The 14,533-nt window shown below is 55.2% G+C and overlaps 2 protein-coding genes and 1 long non-coding RNA gene across 3 annotated transcripts; all 3 read right to left on the bottom strand.

Moving 5' to 3' along the window:
* Window positions 1–138: 138 nt before the first annotated feature.
* LOC128073622 (uncharacterized) lies at window positions 139–1,882 on the bottom strand. Its single transcript, XR_008202795.1, has 3 exons — window positions 1,709–1,882; window positions 1,344–1,567; window positions 139–226 (listed from the first exon to the last, which is right to left on the bottom strand). It is a non-coding gene; the product is annotated as an uncharacterized LOC128073622 (long non-coding RNA).
* A 2,438-nt stretch (window positions 1,883–4,320) lies between these two features.
* On the bottom strand, window positions 4,321–5,577 carry LOC128073563 (rho GTPase-activating protein 32-like). Its single transcript, XM_052668626.1, has 2 exons — window positions 5,053–5,577; window positions 4,321–4,863 (listed from the first exon to the last, which is right to left on the bottom strand). Exons 1-2 carry the CDS (start codon window positions 5,285–5,287, stop codon window positions 4,436–4,438), a joined length of 663 nt encoding a protein of 220 aa, XP_052524586.1. The 5' UTR covers window positions 5,288–5,577; the 3' UTR covers window positions 4,321–4,435.
* A 706-nt stretch (window positions 5,578–6,283) lies between these two features.
* On the bottom strand, window positions 6,284–13,014 carry LOC128073768 (rho GTPase-activating protein 32-like). The gene is made up of 11 exons (XM_052668950.1): window positions 12,737–13,014; window positions 11,997–12,068; window positions 11,169–11,291; window positions 10,512–10,589; window positions 9,640–9,721; window positions 8,785–8,928; window positions 8,404–8,506; window positions 8,010–8,142; window positions 7,393–7,475; window positions 6,924–7,031; window positions 6,284–6,553 (listed from the first exon to the last, which is right to left on the bottom strand). Exons 1-11 carry the CDS (start codon window positions 12,920–12,922, stop codon window positions 6,289–6,291), a joined length of 1,377 nt encoding a protein of 458 aa, XP_052524910.1. The 5' UTR covers window positions 12,923–13,014; the 3' UTR covers window positions 6,284–6,288.
* Window positions 13,015–14,533: the final 1,519 nt, after the last annotated feature.

Below are 14,533 nucleotides of genomic sequence, written 5' to 3'. Positions count from 1 at the left end.
TGACCTCTTCCCACGAACCAGAGCTCACCCAGCAATCCACAGGAGGCATCTCCAGGAAGAAACCCTGCCTGTGGGGCTGCCAGCCCTTAAGATGATATGAGGGAGGGGTGGAGCCAGGCTCAGCCCCATCTGCCCCACGGCTGCATTGCTTCCACCTGTGCAGGCAGGGCTGCACCCCTCACCAGGTTGCTCCATCACTGCTTCAGGCTGTGATCTCAAAGTTCCCCTAAAAGCAGGAAGGAAAAAAATCAAGTAAAAAAAAAACAAGTCATGACCGGCAGCCAATTGGGTCTGCCTGTGTGGCAAGGGGAGGTTTATCCACGGACGAGCTGAGGACGGTCCACGTACTTTGCTTCCAGTCTGTCCTCCATGGCAATTGGTGACATTTGTAATAAAATAGGGGAGCACAGATTTCAGTGCTGATACAGCGAGGTGCTGAGAAGCTGCATGTGCAGCACAAGGGCTGAGATGAGCGGCGTCAATGGAGCGAGTGCTGGCTGCCCAGCTGCCAGGCTCAGCTTACGGCTCCCCAGGGAGAAACGCACGTCATCTCCTCACACAGCAATTAAAGGCCGCTGTGACATCATTGGAGGGTTTGGTGTCCTCAGGGGGTGACCCTGGCACCTGCCTGTATGGCAGCATGTGGCCTTTGGGCTCCAACAGCAATCCAAACCCCACAGAAACAGAGAGGGACCCAGAAAGACCCTCAGTGACCTGGGAGCCACAAGGGCCCCACAGGTGGCACCGCAGGGACCCACAAAGGACACCACGGGTACCCACAAATGCCCCACAGGTGGCACTGCAGGGACCCACAAATGACCCACAGCAGCCTGTGACCCACAAGTGACCCAACAGGGACCCACAAGTGCCTCACAAGTGGCACAGCATGGACCCACAAGTGAGACACACGGCCCCAGAAGTGCCCCACAGCAGCCTGGGACCGTTAACTGGCAAAGGGACCAGGAATTGACCCATAAGTACCCCCACAAGCGGGGCAGCAGGGACCCACAAATGACTGATAGCAGCCTGGGCCCTAAAAGTGACACATCAGCGCCCCACAAACGACGCATAAGCGACCCACAGGTCCCACATCTGCTCCCACGGCTGCCTTGCTTCCACCTGTGCTCACAGGGCTGCACCCTTCACAAGCTGCTCCAGCACTGCTTCACATGCACTCCCCATACAACTCGCCCACCACCTCATTTTGGGGGCACCGACCCCCACCCCGCTGTCACAGCCGTGCGCCGAGGGCACCATCACCCCACCGCGCACGGCCATCAACTCCTCCAGCACTCCACGCGCCCCACGGGCAGCCCCCAATGCGCGGAACTGCCGCCGTCTACCGCCGAATCCCGGCATCGATCCGGCAGGAAAGTTCTTGCCGTGGTCTCTGCTGCCACCGCGTGGCCAACGCGCGGAACTGCCGCTGCCTGCCGCCGAGTCGCGCCAGCGGCAAAACACATGCGCCCAGAAATGCGGAAGTGCCGATCTAACCGCTCTGCGCAGCTCATCCGCCGCTCTCTATGGTGATTAGTCCTCCGGCTAACAGCGAATATACGCCCGTCACCTTCAAAACAGCAACTGTCTCGAAAAACCACTACGGCTACGGGCAAGCAGCCGATTCCGGGCCGCCGGCTCAGCGATAGATTCTCCCCCGCTAATCCAGGATGCCCCTCGTCTATTTCCGCCGTTTGATGCCCGAACCCACCCGGGAACGGAAACGGACCGGTTCGGCTCACAGCTGCCCCTCAGCGCCTCGTGGCATCCAACTCGCTCGCCTCCCGCTGAACCAGCAAACGTCCCCTTCCAACCCTAGCCCTGCACCGTCCCCCAGCCGTTTAAAAGCCCCCGCAGCAGCAGTGCAACGCTGCTCGGAGCGACTCGGAGCGGCTCGGAACTTCTCCGAGGGGCTCGGAGCTGCTCGGGGGGGCTCGGAGCTCCTCGGAGCGGCTTGCAGCTCCTCGGAGGAGCTCGGAGCGGCTCGGTGGGGCTCGGAGCTGTTCGGAAGGACTCGGAGGGGTTCGGAGCGGCACGAAAGCGGCTCGGAGCGAGCGGCTCGGAGCTGCTCGGAAGGGCTCGGAGCTGCTTGGAAGGACTCGGAGCGGCTCGGCACGGCACGAAAGCGGCGCGGAGCTTCTCCGAGGGGCTCGGAGCGGCTCGGAGGGTCTGAGTGGCTCGGAGCGGCTTGCAGCTCCTCGGAAGGGCTCGGAGCGACTCGCTGCGGCTCAGAGCGGCTCGGAAGGACTCGGAGCGGCGCAAAAGCGGCTCGGAGCTGCTCGGTTAGGCTCAGAGCTCCTCGGAGGGGCTCGGAACGACTCGCAGCGGCTCGGAGCTGCCCGGAAGGACTCGGAGCAGCTCGCAGCAGCGCGAATGCTGCTCGGAGCGGCTCGGAGCTCCTCGGAGGGGCTCGGAACCACACGGAAAGGCTCGGAGCTGCTCGGAAGGACTCGGAGCCGCACGAAAGCGGTGCGGAGCTTCTCCGAGGGGCTCGGAGCTCCTCGGAAGGGCTACGAACGACTCGCAGCGGCTCGGACGGGCTCGGAGCTGCTCGGAGCGGCTCGGAGCGGCTTGCAACTCCTCGGAGGGGCTCGGAACGACTCGGAAAGGCTCGGAGCAGCTCGGACGGGCTCGGAGCGACTCGCAGCGGCTCACAGCGGCTCGGAGATTCTCGATCGCGTTACCGGTGTGCAGCAGCACTGACACGAGCATGTCTCGGGAAAGCAATACATCTGAGCAAATCCGGGCTCTGTAACGCGCTATATATACGCGCCAGTTTCTGCCACGCGAGGCGCATACGCCAGCCGCGGCACGGTAATACGCATGCGCCAGCTCAGCACCGAACAGCGTATGCGGCTTCTTGGCACAGCACTGCGCATGCGTCGGTTACTCGTGTAGCCCGCATGCACCGACTTCATGCAGGCAGAACCCATGCGCCTTCCTGGACATCGCACTGCACATGCGTCAGTTTCCTCACCGCAGAGCGCATATGCAATTCTCCTCACCGCAGCGCGCATGCAGAAAGTCCAGACAGGACTCTTTCGTGCAAAATTCACATCTGCTTTTACATGCTCGGTGTTGGGCACCGATTGGTTACGCGGGGTCACCAGAGACCGCGGAAAAAAAGTTGGATGCAGTTCTGCATGTTGGCCACACGGGGGCAGTAAGAACTGCGAAAAAAACTTCGTTGCAGTTCCGCATATTGGCCACACGAGGGCAGCACAGAGAGCGGAAAACACTACAGTGCAGTTCCGCACATTCGCCACACGAGGGCAGCAGAGAGACGGCGGAAAAAACTTCGCTGCACTTCCGCAAATCGGCCACACGAGGGCAGAAGAGACCACGGATAAAACTTCGTTGCTGTTCCGCAAATCGGCCACACGAGGGCAGCACAGAGAGCGGAAAAAAATTCCCTGGGCGTCCAGGCGGTACTGGAATATCTCCAGACAAGAAGCCACAGCCTCCCTGGGCAGCCTGTTCCAGAGCTGTGCCATCCTCATCGTGAAGAACTCCCTTCTCGTCCACGGGCGGAACTTCCCGTGCTCCACTTTACAGCTATTTCCCCTTGCTTGGGGCCGCGCAGGGCTCCTCTCCCTGTCCCGCACACCTCCGCGCAGCTCTCCCGCACACCTCCGGCGGAGCTGCCCTCAGCACTCGCTCCCGTCGCTCTGCGGCTTCCGCCTCGCTGCTGCCCGGACAGCAACGGCTGCCACTGAGGTCTTCCGCGCCTCCAACAGCCGGCCCCCAACGACCGCTCCCCCGCACGGCGGCTCAGCCAATCACAGCCGGCGGAGCAACCGCAGATCAAGGAACCCCCGGGGGAGGGGGCAGCGCTACCGCTGACCAATGAGAGACTGGTGGGGGCGGGATAGCGCTGCCGCTGACGAATAAGAGGCAGGCGGGGGCGGGACAGCGTTGCCGCTGACCAATGAGAGGCCGGGTCTGAATGAGCTCGTCCTGCCGCAGCGTAATGGTAACAGGGCTGCAGATGATCTGTGCAGGCAGCTTGGAGGTTGGGAGCCAGGAACGGACGCGGCAGGAGGAGAGAGGTGCTAGGGAGCAGCCAAGGCATCACAGTGCATCAAAAAGCCCTGAAAGGCATCACAAAGCCACCGCCAGGAAGCTTGGGGTTATCACGAACAGCATCCAGGATGCTAGAGATTATTTGCTACCGTACCGAATGGGAGCTGCAGACACCCCAAAGCCAGACAAAACGGGAACTAACCCCAAGCTCTGCTTCGTGCACCCCTTAGCTTCAGCAGTGCAAGCTGAGGTGCCTCATTGTTTGTTGCATTCATCCCAGTCCTCATGAATGAAGACTCCACAGGCATTCAAGGCGTTGAGTGAGCACAAGAGTGCTTTTATTATTAAAGGAAAAGACAGGAGGGCGTGAGAGGTCCAGGTAAAAATGGGAATCGTTCTCTCTTGGGTGGAAAGGTCACAGAGAGAGCGGCTCAGAGCTCTCAGAGCCGCTGCACAGTGCCTGGGACTGGAGGCCTGATTCTAAGTCCCCCTCCAAGAGGCACGGCTTCTCCTCGCTGCTGCTGACCTGCTCCTGCACAGAGGTGCTGCTGTTGGGGCACTGAGGCTGTGCTTGGGCTGGGCTGCACTGCAGAGGCACCGGGTCACAGTCCAGGCTGGTGCCTGTGGTGTCTGGCAGGCTCAGGTCAGCATCTTCAGCAGAGTCGGGAGAAATGAGGGCTTCAACTTGGATGAGCTCCTTCTCTCCATCACTGTTGTTATGCGGCAGGCTGTCATCTGAACCGCAGCCATTTGTGCTTCCTAACAGCTCTCCATTGGTGGAAGCACACAGCCCAGCATCGCTACTTGCTCTGGCACATCTGGGTTGACAAGAGCTCGAATCACCTATAAAAGAATGAACAGGGGTTGGTGTCCAACTCTCACAAGCGGAATTACAAAAGTGGTTCTTGATCAGGGGAGATCTGAAGGTGCTAGGTATGGGCTGGATAGCTAGAAGGAGATACAAGCCCACTGACAGCAAGAATTCTATGTTGCTGAGAAGCAGGGTGTTGAAAGCAGGATTTGCACCCTTACCTGCCAGGACTACAATGTCTGTCTCTGAGGGCTCCCTGGGATGGTGCTGCCGTTGGTCTTTGGCCACAGAGGATGGTTTCCCCAGGCTGAAGCAGGAACACCAACAGCCAGCTGGTGATTCCTTCATCCTGCCCAGTGGACTTGGTCTGGAGAGAGGAAACAGGGAATGGTGTGAGTTGTGCGTGGAACTCCAAAAGCATCTCTGACTCTGACACTGACAGCTCATCGGCCCCATCTCACTGCCATGTCTAGTTTCTCGTGCCAGCAGGTCTGACCAACAGCTCTGCTTCCAGGAGAACTGGGATTGGATTCAGGCACGTGGCCCTGAAGTCCAGAAAACCCCAACGTTTCCAGGTACAGCCAGCACAGGCCAGGACAGACGTCAGCGTGGCTTCATGCAGCTCGTGACTGCCTGCCCAGCAAGGAGGGAATGCCAGCCTTGTGTGGCTAAACTCAGCCCGGCGGGCAACTGAATGTGAGTTCAGTCTCACAGTGCAAAGGGAGTGGAGATTCACTGCAACACTTCAGGCACCATCAGTTTAACTGAGTTTCAGCAAACTTTGGCACTAGAAATAATGGTGGGGGGGGAAAAAACACGGAAAGGAACCACAAAAACCCACCCAAACAATGATGATAAGGTACTGGAAAAGGAAGTCCTCTTTACCTTTCAGATGGAAAGTCGATGATGGTGTGGAATTTCCCCCGTACAGCTGTGGGGCCTTCTTCCACTTCCATGTCCCGGCTCTGTGCCACAACAACAGGAGAGCTGCTGTGGCCTCGCCTCCGTGCCTGCGCCTCCTCCAGGCTGAGCAGCTCTGTGGCAGGAGAAGACGCCTGCACAGACTGGGGCCCTGAGAGAGAGCTGTGCCCTGTAAGGGAAAACCACAGGTGAGAGCCAGGATCAGAAAGCGGCAGCACAGCCATCGCAGGTCCGGGGGAGCTGCTGTGTTTTCCTCAGACTTGCCACTGGAAGAAGAGCAGCTCAAAACAACCATGTGCTCAGAGGTGTGTCTATGGCAAAGGACGCAGTCATCATTAAGAGCAGCTCCCTGTATCGAAACAGGCAAACAAAAACCCTAGAAAATGGGGGCAGGGAACTGAGAAAGCTCTGCTGCCACACGTTAATCAAGCTTCACCTGCTTGCAAAACATCATAATGACAGTGATGGTTTTTTCTCCTTGTCAAGTTTGGGCTTGCACATTCTCAGCATCCAGCAACTGGACGCCAGATTCCAATCTAAGCCCAGAAGTCTGCTGTTCCCTCGACAGGAAAAGTGTATTTCAAAGGACTTGGAAAAGGCCTGCATTTGATCCAGGTGTCTGACCAAGATAAAGCTAATGGAGGAAGACACTCACCTGCTCCATCTGCAATGTCCGATCCGGATGTGGAGCAGAAGAGGACGTCTGTGTGGTCGATGATGAATTCCACCACAGCCGACTGCGTCTGCAGTTCCGTGCAGGCAGCTCTCCCGCTGGCGCAGGCAGACTCGCTCTGCTGTGATCTGTAGAAAAGGCAGGTTTTAGAAGTCATTCAGCCAAGATCGCTTCTCCGAGTCTGAACTGTTGCAGCCCAAAGCTGTCACATTTGTTCTCTGGAGACTTCCGCAGCGGGCATATAAGAGATGCCACTGAAGAAGTTCTCCTGTCTGATCAAGGACACACCAGTCCCATCTAAACAAGAGAGCAGCAATGCTCAGCTAGAAATTGTGCCCACGCGGGGTTGGAGAACAGTCCAGGCTCCTGCTCTGCTGTCAGCCACTCACTGCACATTTTACAGGAGAAGAGCACATGTGGTGCAGAAGAAGGGAGGACTGCTTTATTCTACTGGAGAACAGATGTAAGCGTTCTGTTGAAACGGAAAAAGAAGTTTACCTTAGGAGGTTTGGAGCCCACACAATGGCTAAGTTCTTAGCGTGCATGTTGGTGACAGAGTTCTTTGCAGCAAGACAGGCCAAGTGTCTCATCAGATACGCCAGGGTCCTGGGAAACAAGAGCGGCAAATGTTCAGCACCAGCCAGCATGCCGTGCTGCCACTCACAAAGCAAACCTCAATTCACACTAGTTGTTATTACTGCTACTGATGCTGAAGATGAAGTAGACCCAACTTGACCAAGTGCCACGCTGCAGCACCCAGCACCAGCACAGCACAGCCACAGCCATCAGCTGCACCAAGCGTGCTCCCGTGCCCAGGAACTCACCCCACAAATTAACCCCGCATAGCCTTCAACCGCTTCAGCATACCCAGGCATCCCATTGCTCGCGTGAGACAAAGCCTGGAATCGCACCATTGCCCTCTGAAGTGCAGCAGGGCTGAGCTCAGCAGGCTGAGGGCAGCACTGACCTGTAGTGAGGAGCGGGCAGCTGCTGGATGACGTCCCGCATTCTGACCAGCCGCTCCTCCTCTGTAGTGGCACCAACAGCATCCTGGAAAAGGGCAGAAAGGGATTGAGACACAAATCAGGCGAGATACCTGCCGCAGGGTGGGAACCATGGGGACAGCATGCTGCTGGTCAACACAGGGACAGATTTTAGGCCTTCCAAGAGGCATCTGGCAAACATAGCGGCACGCAGCTGGTGCCACCACGGCCAAGGAGTCCAAGCACCGGGCCGGTTTACAGCCTGGTTGGGCAGCTCAGCTCCTCGCAGGGGGCATTCATCTGCAAGTACACTTGGCTATTAATCCCATTCCCGTTCCAGAAAGAGTTGGGGAATAGCAAAAGGAAAAAACAACAAAAAACAAGAAAAAACAACAATGCAGGAATTCTCGCAAGCATTATGAATATGGAAATAACCACCTCCCACCAGAAGCGGCATCAGCACGATGCGGGATGTGGCAAAGACATGCGAGTAAACCCCATGGGGCTAACAGAAGAAGGGCCTCAGAGCTGGGGCACTGCTGCAGCCATCTCCCAAGAGGCCCAGGGAAGAGGGAAAGGAAAGGCGTTGCCTCGTGCTTACCGAGAACTTGTCGTACAGCTGGTCGGTCAGCAGGGGGGTCGGGAGCTCCCTGAAGTACATTTTGCAGAGGGAGCTCGCGCTGTGAACGTCGCGGACGGTTAGCTCAGGAACCTGCTCACACTCAAATTCCTGGCTGCAGAGGACACGAAAGCGGTTGAGAAAGAGGAAAGCAAGTCAAAAGCCACACCCAATGCAATCAAGAATCAGAAGGGCTTCCTGATGTACAGGAGAACACAAACACTCGGCCACCAGCACCACGTCAGCCGTGCTGGATGGGATGTTCCCAAAGGAGACCTTTTCTCTGTGCTAAGGCATTGCCCGCAGGCCTCTGAACGCCCGCAACAGGGCACGTGCCCCTGCTGGCAGCTGTGTCTGTCAGTCGCAGCACTCTTACCGCAGTCTCTGGACGTTGGACGCCACGCCGGACAGGCGGTATATCCCCTGCACCACGCCATGCTGCTCGATGAACTCGGCGCAGCTCTGGAGGACCTGGGGGACTAAAGAACACGTGCCGGCGGTTACTGGAGCTCCTCAGTCAAGTCCTGCCTCAGGCTGCGCTCCCGTCACATCCCATCCACTAAGCCCAGCCGGGCTTGGCTGAAGCAAATACAAACGTGCTTGTCTCTTGGGAGCATTAGCCTCACTTCATCTTTCAGCCATCAACTCCCATTCCCCGTTTCTCCACTGGTATCACCCTGCCCCTTGCTAGATACCATCTCCCTTTCATCTCTAGGTCCCCAAACAGGGAAGCTCTCAGGAATGGACTGTCCCTTACCATCACAACCAGAGTGCAGAAGATGCTCTCCCAGGTCACGGCCAAACACCCTCTCCTTCTCCACCTCCTGCTCTTTCCGTTGCTTTGGGCGGGCCTTCACCACGGAACGAAGGAAGGTGAGGAGCTTGCCGCGCTTCTTTGGCACTGCACAACAAAAGGAAGAAACCAGTTCATCTCAGGTTTGGCTCCGGTGGACGAGGCCGAGCACAACACATTCTACAGAGCACGTCAAAACGGGAAGAACATTACCAACAAGTATACACACAAAAATGGATTTTTCCCCCATCCCTGCTGGAGGAGTCCAAGGGCAGGTTGGACGGGGCCCTGGTCAGTGGGGTCTCATCTCACATTAAACGTGGAGCTTGGTTGGCAGCCCAGCTTGAGGCAAGGGGGCTTGGAGCTTGATGATCCTTGAGCTGCCTTCCATGCCAAGCAATCCTACAAGGATTCTAGGATTTCCCCAACTCCAGTCATAAACACAGGAGGACTGGGCCAAATCTCTGCACGTTCTGATGGAATTGAATGCACTCCTCTTGCTTAGCTTGTTCAACCTGGGCATTAAGGACCCTCTTGAAAAGCCACGTTCTGATCAAGCGTGTCACTAGCACAACCAGACCTCTATCTGTCCACCAGGGACGCTGGCTGTTCTCAGCCTCGTACGGACTTGCAGGAGAACTGCCTTTGCCTTCCCTCATTCTCACTGCCTACAAAACACCAGCCATACGCCCCGTGCTATGCAGGAAGGATCATCAGCACAGAGGATAAGGTGGGAAGGATAAGGGAGGTATTAAACACGGAACACACCCAAAAAAGACTCCATTTACCTTCCCTGCACCATCAAATGTCTCATCGTACCTGGCTTTGGCACTGAATTGATGAGAGACTCCGGGATTTTTCCGTTAATGAGCTCCACACACTCACCAGGGAAAAATCCAACCTGTAACAAGAAGAAGAGAGGTGCGATTCTGAAGGCAGCGTTTCTCAGGCCTGAACTGTTCAAACATCACATTTTCCTCATCACGTGTCTGCCGGATGCTCCGTAAGACAATCCAACCAAAAAATGGCCTGCTTAAAATTAATAATTGTTCCAAATTGGCAGGCAAATATCCATAAAACTGTGTATGGAGCGGGGAAAGGACAAGTATGCTATGCACCCCTAAATCTTAAGCTTGCCCGAAGGGAAAAACTTCATACAGAAGCTTGATAGATTGATGCATCTGTATCTGAGTTAGCACAGCCTATGAACTTTCTGCTTGCTGACTGAGATGCAGCTGCCATCCCCAGCTCTGAGCCACTCAGCGTTCTGCAGCCAGCAGCAGCAGCAGCAAGCACGCAGAGGCTCTGTTACCCCCTGCCTCAGCTGACAGGCCGTAACTTCCTTAAAGACACTGACTTCATGCGTGTTCCGCACGGGTGCAAACACAGATGCTCAGAGACACTGAAACACGTGTCCTAAAAAGCTGCTGCATTTCCAAAGATGCGGTTCAGTGGCCGTGACCTGATGCACATTGTGAGGGCTCTTCTTTCTAAGTTAACTGAGGAGGCAGTTTCCTACAAAGACAAACTTCCAGCTCTGGCCCAAGCCCACAGCAAAAGGGAAAGTCCTCTGACACCAGCACAAGGAAACCATTTTCCATGTGGAGCCATGCTGTGCAGGCAGGGCAGCTCTAAGCTGAGATTCCTGCCTCGACCGAAGTTGCGCTCTCACGTCTGAAGCTTGGGCCTACCTGAAAGCCGTGCTTGCCTCTCCAGCGGGGGCTCAGCTCCTGAGGCGGCATCTCGATGACGCACACGAGGTCTCCCACCTGCAAGAGATTGCAACATCAATCCCAGCTTCAGCACGGCTGAGAGGAAAGCGCAGCTCAAATGACTGCATTCTTCTGCACCGCCCGATATCGTCAAGCTTGAGAGCCATTGCACCAGTGCAGCTCTTCAGGCATTTGCAGTCGTATAACTGAACGTGGAGGTAGAAGAGTCACTACAATACACAACATACAGAATTCAGCTGTTCAGTATGAAATGGTTCTCAGAAGCAGCAGGCTCTTTGCCAAAGGGAGAGCTCCAATTAAACCGCAGGCATAAGTCAGCGGAACAGATCCTGAACAGATCTGCACACTCCATACACTGCTCTGCCATTGCTCAGAGACCAGGCTACCACACTGGGCAGTAGCTCTTGGATCACAAGATTCCAATGCCAAATAGAGCCATAGTTTAGAGATGGCTGAACTCCTCCCTGCATCCAACCCAGTGCAAGTCTGATCTGGAACTGAATCTTCTGGGCTTCACCTCACCAAACATTCGGAAGGTGTCTGAGAATATTCCTGATAGCTTCACATGTTATACTCTTCTGTACAGGACAACAAGGAACACCCTTAACTGCTTACCTCCAAGGAGAGTTCATCCGGTGCCTGGGCAACGTATCTCTTAATAACGTGGGCAGCAGCAATAGCTGGGATATTAAGAGATGACTCCTCACGGACCAGCCGGGGCTTCCCGTTGTTCTCAGCCTGAAACAGAGAGCACAGGCCATGGTGAGGAGCTGAGGGCTGCAAGGAGGATTTCAGGGTGAGGAGCATGTCAGCAGAGAAAGCTGCAGGAAATGCACTCGGTCCTTATCATGAGCACTTAACAAGAAACTGCAAGTCTAATAACAGCTGTTTCTCTTTCCAGTGCGCAGCACTATCGCCAGGCAGTGCAAAGATGCATCTCTCTCTACCCAGACTAAGAGGACAAACTCCACAACCGAGACGGCTCCAGCAGTTTTATAAACTTGCCACGCTTGCACTACTGCCTTCCCAAAGAGGAGCGTAAGAGTCTGCTCACTTCCTGTCACCCATTGCCTGGAGACCTCAGCCGTGGACTGGACACAGCAGCTGGGCCACTGACCCAATCCTTGGCTCACTACAAGTGCCAGCTTCCTTGAACTTGCTGAATATGAGAACAGCACTTTGTCTGTGGGTGACAACATCCAGGCAGGACGGGGAAAATGCTTCTGCACGTTTACAACATCGGATCTGATTCTGTTGGTACTATGACTTCCACAGCCATCTAGATGCCTGCCGCAAGGACATGAAGCTTTTAACGCAGCTTTTCAGTGACACTGATAGAGCCACAAGGATTCGTTCTCTCTTGAAAAGCAGGAGAGCACATCTGCAGCTCACTCTGCTGGCTCACGTTAGGGAACAAAGACCAATCAGAGCTCCACACTCTACCTCCATCCGTGCCATGTCAGGCCCACAGCTGATCTCGCTGCACGCGACACCCATCACAGCAGGCACGACAAGCTGGAATGAAAAGAAACACGCTCATATTTTCTCTGGTCACACACCACGCTATTGAGAGACTTCCTCAGAACTACCCTCAGTTACCCACTGGCATAGGCAGGTGTTCTAGAAACAGCCACTTTGTTCAGTCAAATCAAACGAGACAGCCTACTGGGCAGCATTTGACCAAGCGGCTGTCCCTCTGCTAGCAGATGGGGACTGGCACAAAGCAGCAGGTGCTCAGAGCACTCCGACAGCGCAGCAGCAGGGCAGTGAGAGGAGTCACTGCTGGGGGTGGATCTGCTCCCCAGCCCCCGGCTCCCACCAGCCTCATGTCCAGCGCTGGCCGCAGCCTCGCACATGGATTTCCTCTGCTCACATCTCTGCTGTGCTCCCCACAGCTGCCGCGCACACTCACGCAGCCAAAGCACGCGTGCTTGTGTCCCTGGGTCATGCTGTGCAGCTCTGCACAAACTGGGGCTAGCACCCTTTGCCTAAGGGATTGCTTTCCTTCAGACCAGCTGGTCACAGCACCACACACAGCATCCTCCTGAGGGCGGAGCTGGAGGGGAAGTGGAAAAAACCCACACGGGACCAGTGTCCCATCAAAGCAGGGTGAGGCTGTGTTACCAAACATGGTGTGACACAGTGCTGGTCAACCACGTGGGGGGACAAAGCGTGGCACGTACCTGGCAGGAGATCAGAACAAGGTAGACAATTCCTTGAACTCGCAGCTGTTTCTTGTCACTTTGCTCTGTGCTTCCACGAGCGAAAGCTGCACCAAGGGAGCGGGTAGAGGAGAGAGAAGGAACAGGTCTGTGAGCTTGCACAATGGAGCAAAGATGACAAGGGAAAAGCCACGGGACAAATGCCATCTTTGTGGATCGCTTGGGAATGCAGGTACTGGCTGAAAGTTACGTCTGATGGACAAGAGTAAGCAGTACGAGCTGCTAGGAGCTCCACCAGACAGCAGTTTTCAACAGCTCTCTGCCCACCCGTCCATCCCACGCTGTCTCAGCTTACCTACAAGATATGCTGCACAAGACGGGGTGAAAATGAAAGCACTCAGTCGCTGCACAAGGGCAACAAGCGAGCTACTCACGCAGAGCTCAAGCGCTCCAATGAAGGGACGCAGCACGCACTGCTCCTCCCCTCATTCCAGCCTCTTGTGACATCACTAAGGGCCACCAGGCTGCTCCGCCATGACGACAGGGTGGGGAGGCAAGACCATGTCACACACCAGAAGATTCCAACACCCAACATTCTAGAATCAGTGGGCCGCTGGAATTCTACCTCAGCCCAATCCTGCACAAGCTGCCACGCGGTTGTCATGACCACAGCGCAGGACCCAGCGCTTGCTCCTGTGCAGCCTCGTACGGCTGGCCTCAGGCCGTCCCTGGATCTGAGGGCTTTGTGGAAGGGGATATATTGCAAATGGCACCGACGTTTTCAGACCATTTCTCTTTCGGCATGGTCCCAGCACCTGGCATGCTGATCATCATCCTGAATATACATTTTGTCAAAGTTCTACAACCAATGAAATAGTTCCTTACCAAACGCAATCTGATCACTCTTCTGGCCATATTTTGTCCCAGCTACCGCTTCCTGCGGGTGGCACAAATAGCGCTGCATCACCTATAGCTCTCTGCTCTTACAGTTCTCATGCTGTCTGGGCAGTCCTCGTGGCCTCACAACTCTCTCATGCCACACGTGCCACATTCTGAGGCACAGAATATATATTGCACTACTTCAAACGCCTTTTTTTTTTTAATATAATGATACTAGGGATAATCATCTGGAGCTAGAGCAATATGAAAAAATTCCCTTTAGTTCAACCATAAGTCTGCCCCATGAACTCCAGAAGAGCTCTAAGAATACGCAGGGTGGACATGGATGGCAGCTGCCATAACAGTAAGCAATGAAAAATGAGGTTGGGAGCCACGCTGTGTCATTGCATCTGCGGGCAGGGATTTCTCCTTGGACTGAGCAGAGTGCAGATGTCACCTGAGAAAAGAACTTAGGATCATTCAGGAAAAGCAAATGAGTTGAGTAATTAATTGAAGAAACTCACGTTCTAAAGGTACTTAGAAGGAGAGAGTATTTCCCAACAGAATGGGTTTAACTGTCCATTCCCTGTTTTGTTAGACAGGTCTACTCTATGTATGCTTAGACTGACCTGAGAGGGCATGCTTCAGCACACCCCACACCACTGCATTAGAGTGTGCTTTTGTGCACATGTGGATCTAGAGACATCGCTAAGAATTTCATTGGTCCACCCAATCCTTAAGCAACTCAGTAATTCAAGACACCTAACAAGGATGGAGGCTCACTGGGCCATGGGCAAAGCAGGGAGGACAGAGGCAGGAAGCAGGAAGGAGTTCAACTCCAGCTCTCCCCCACAAGAGACTGGGAGAGCTGAGTCAGCACCACGGGAGGAGTTACGACACGGCTTGGGAGCTTACAGAGAGGCCTGAGATTGCCAAAGG

This window comes from Tympanuchus pallidicinctus, unplaced genomic scaffold (assembly GCF_026119805.1).
Source record: "Tympanuchus pallidicinctus isolate F22 unplaced genomic scaffold, pur_lepc_1.0 scaffold8, whole genome shotgun sequence".
Lineage (NCBI taxonomy): Eukaryota > Metazoa > Chordata > Aves > Galliformes > Phasianidae > Tympanuchus > Tympanuchus pallidicinctus.
The sequence above is the reverse complement of the archived record's forward strand: the minus strand, read 5'-3'. Positions and strand labels throughout refer to the sequence as shown.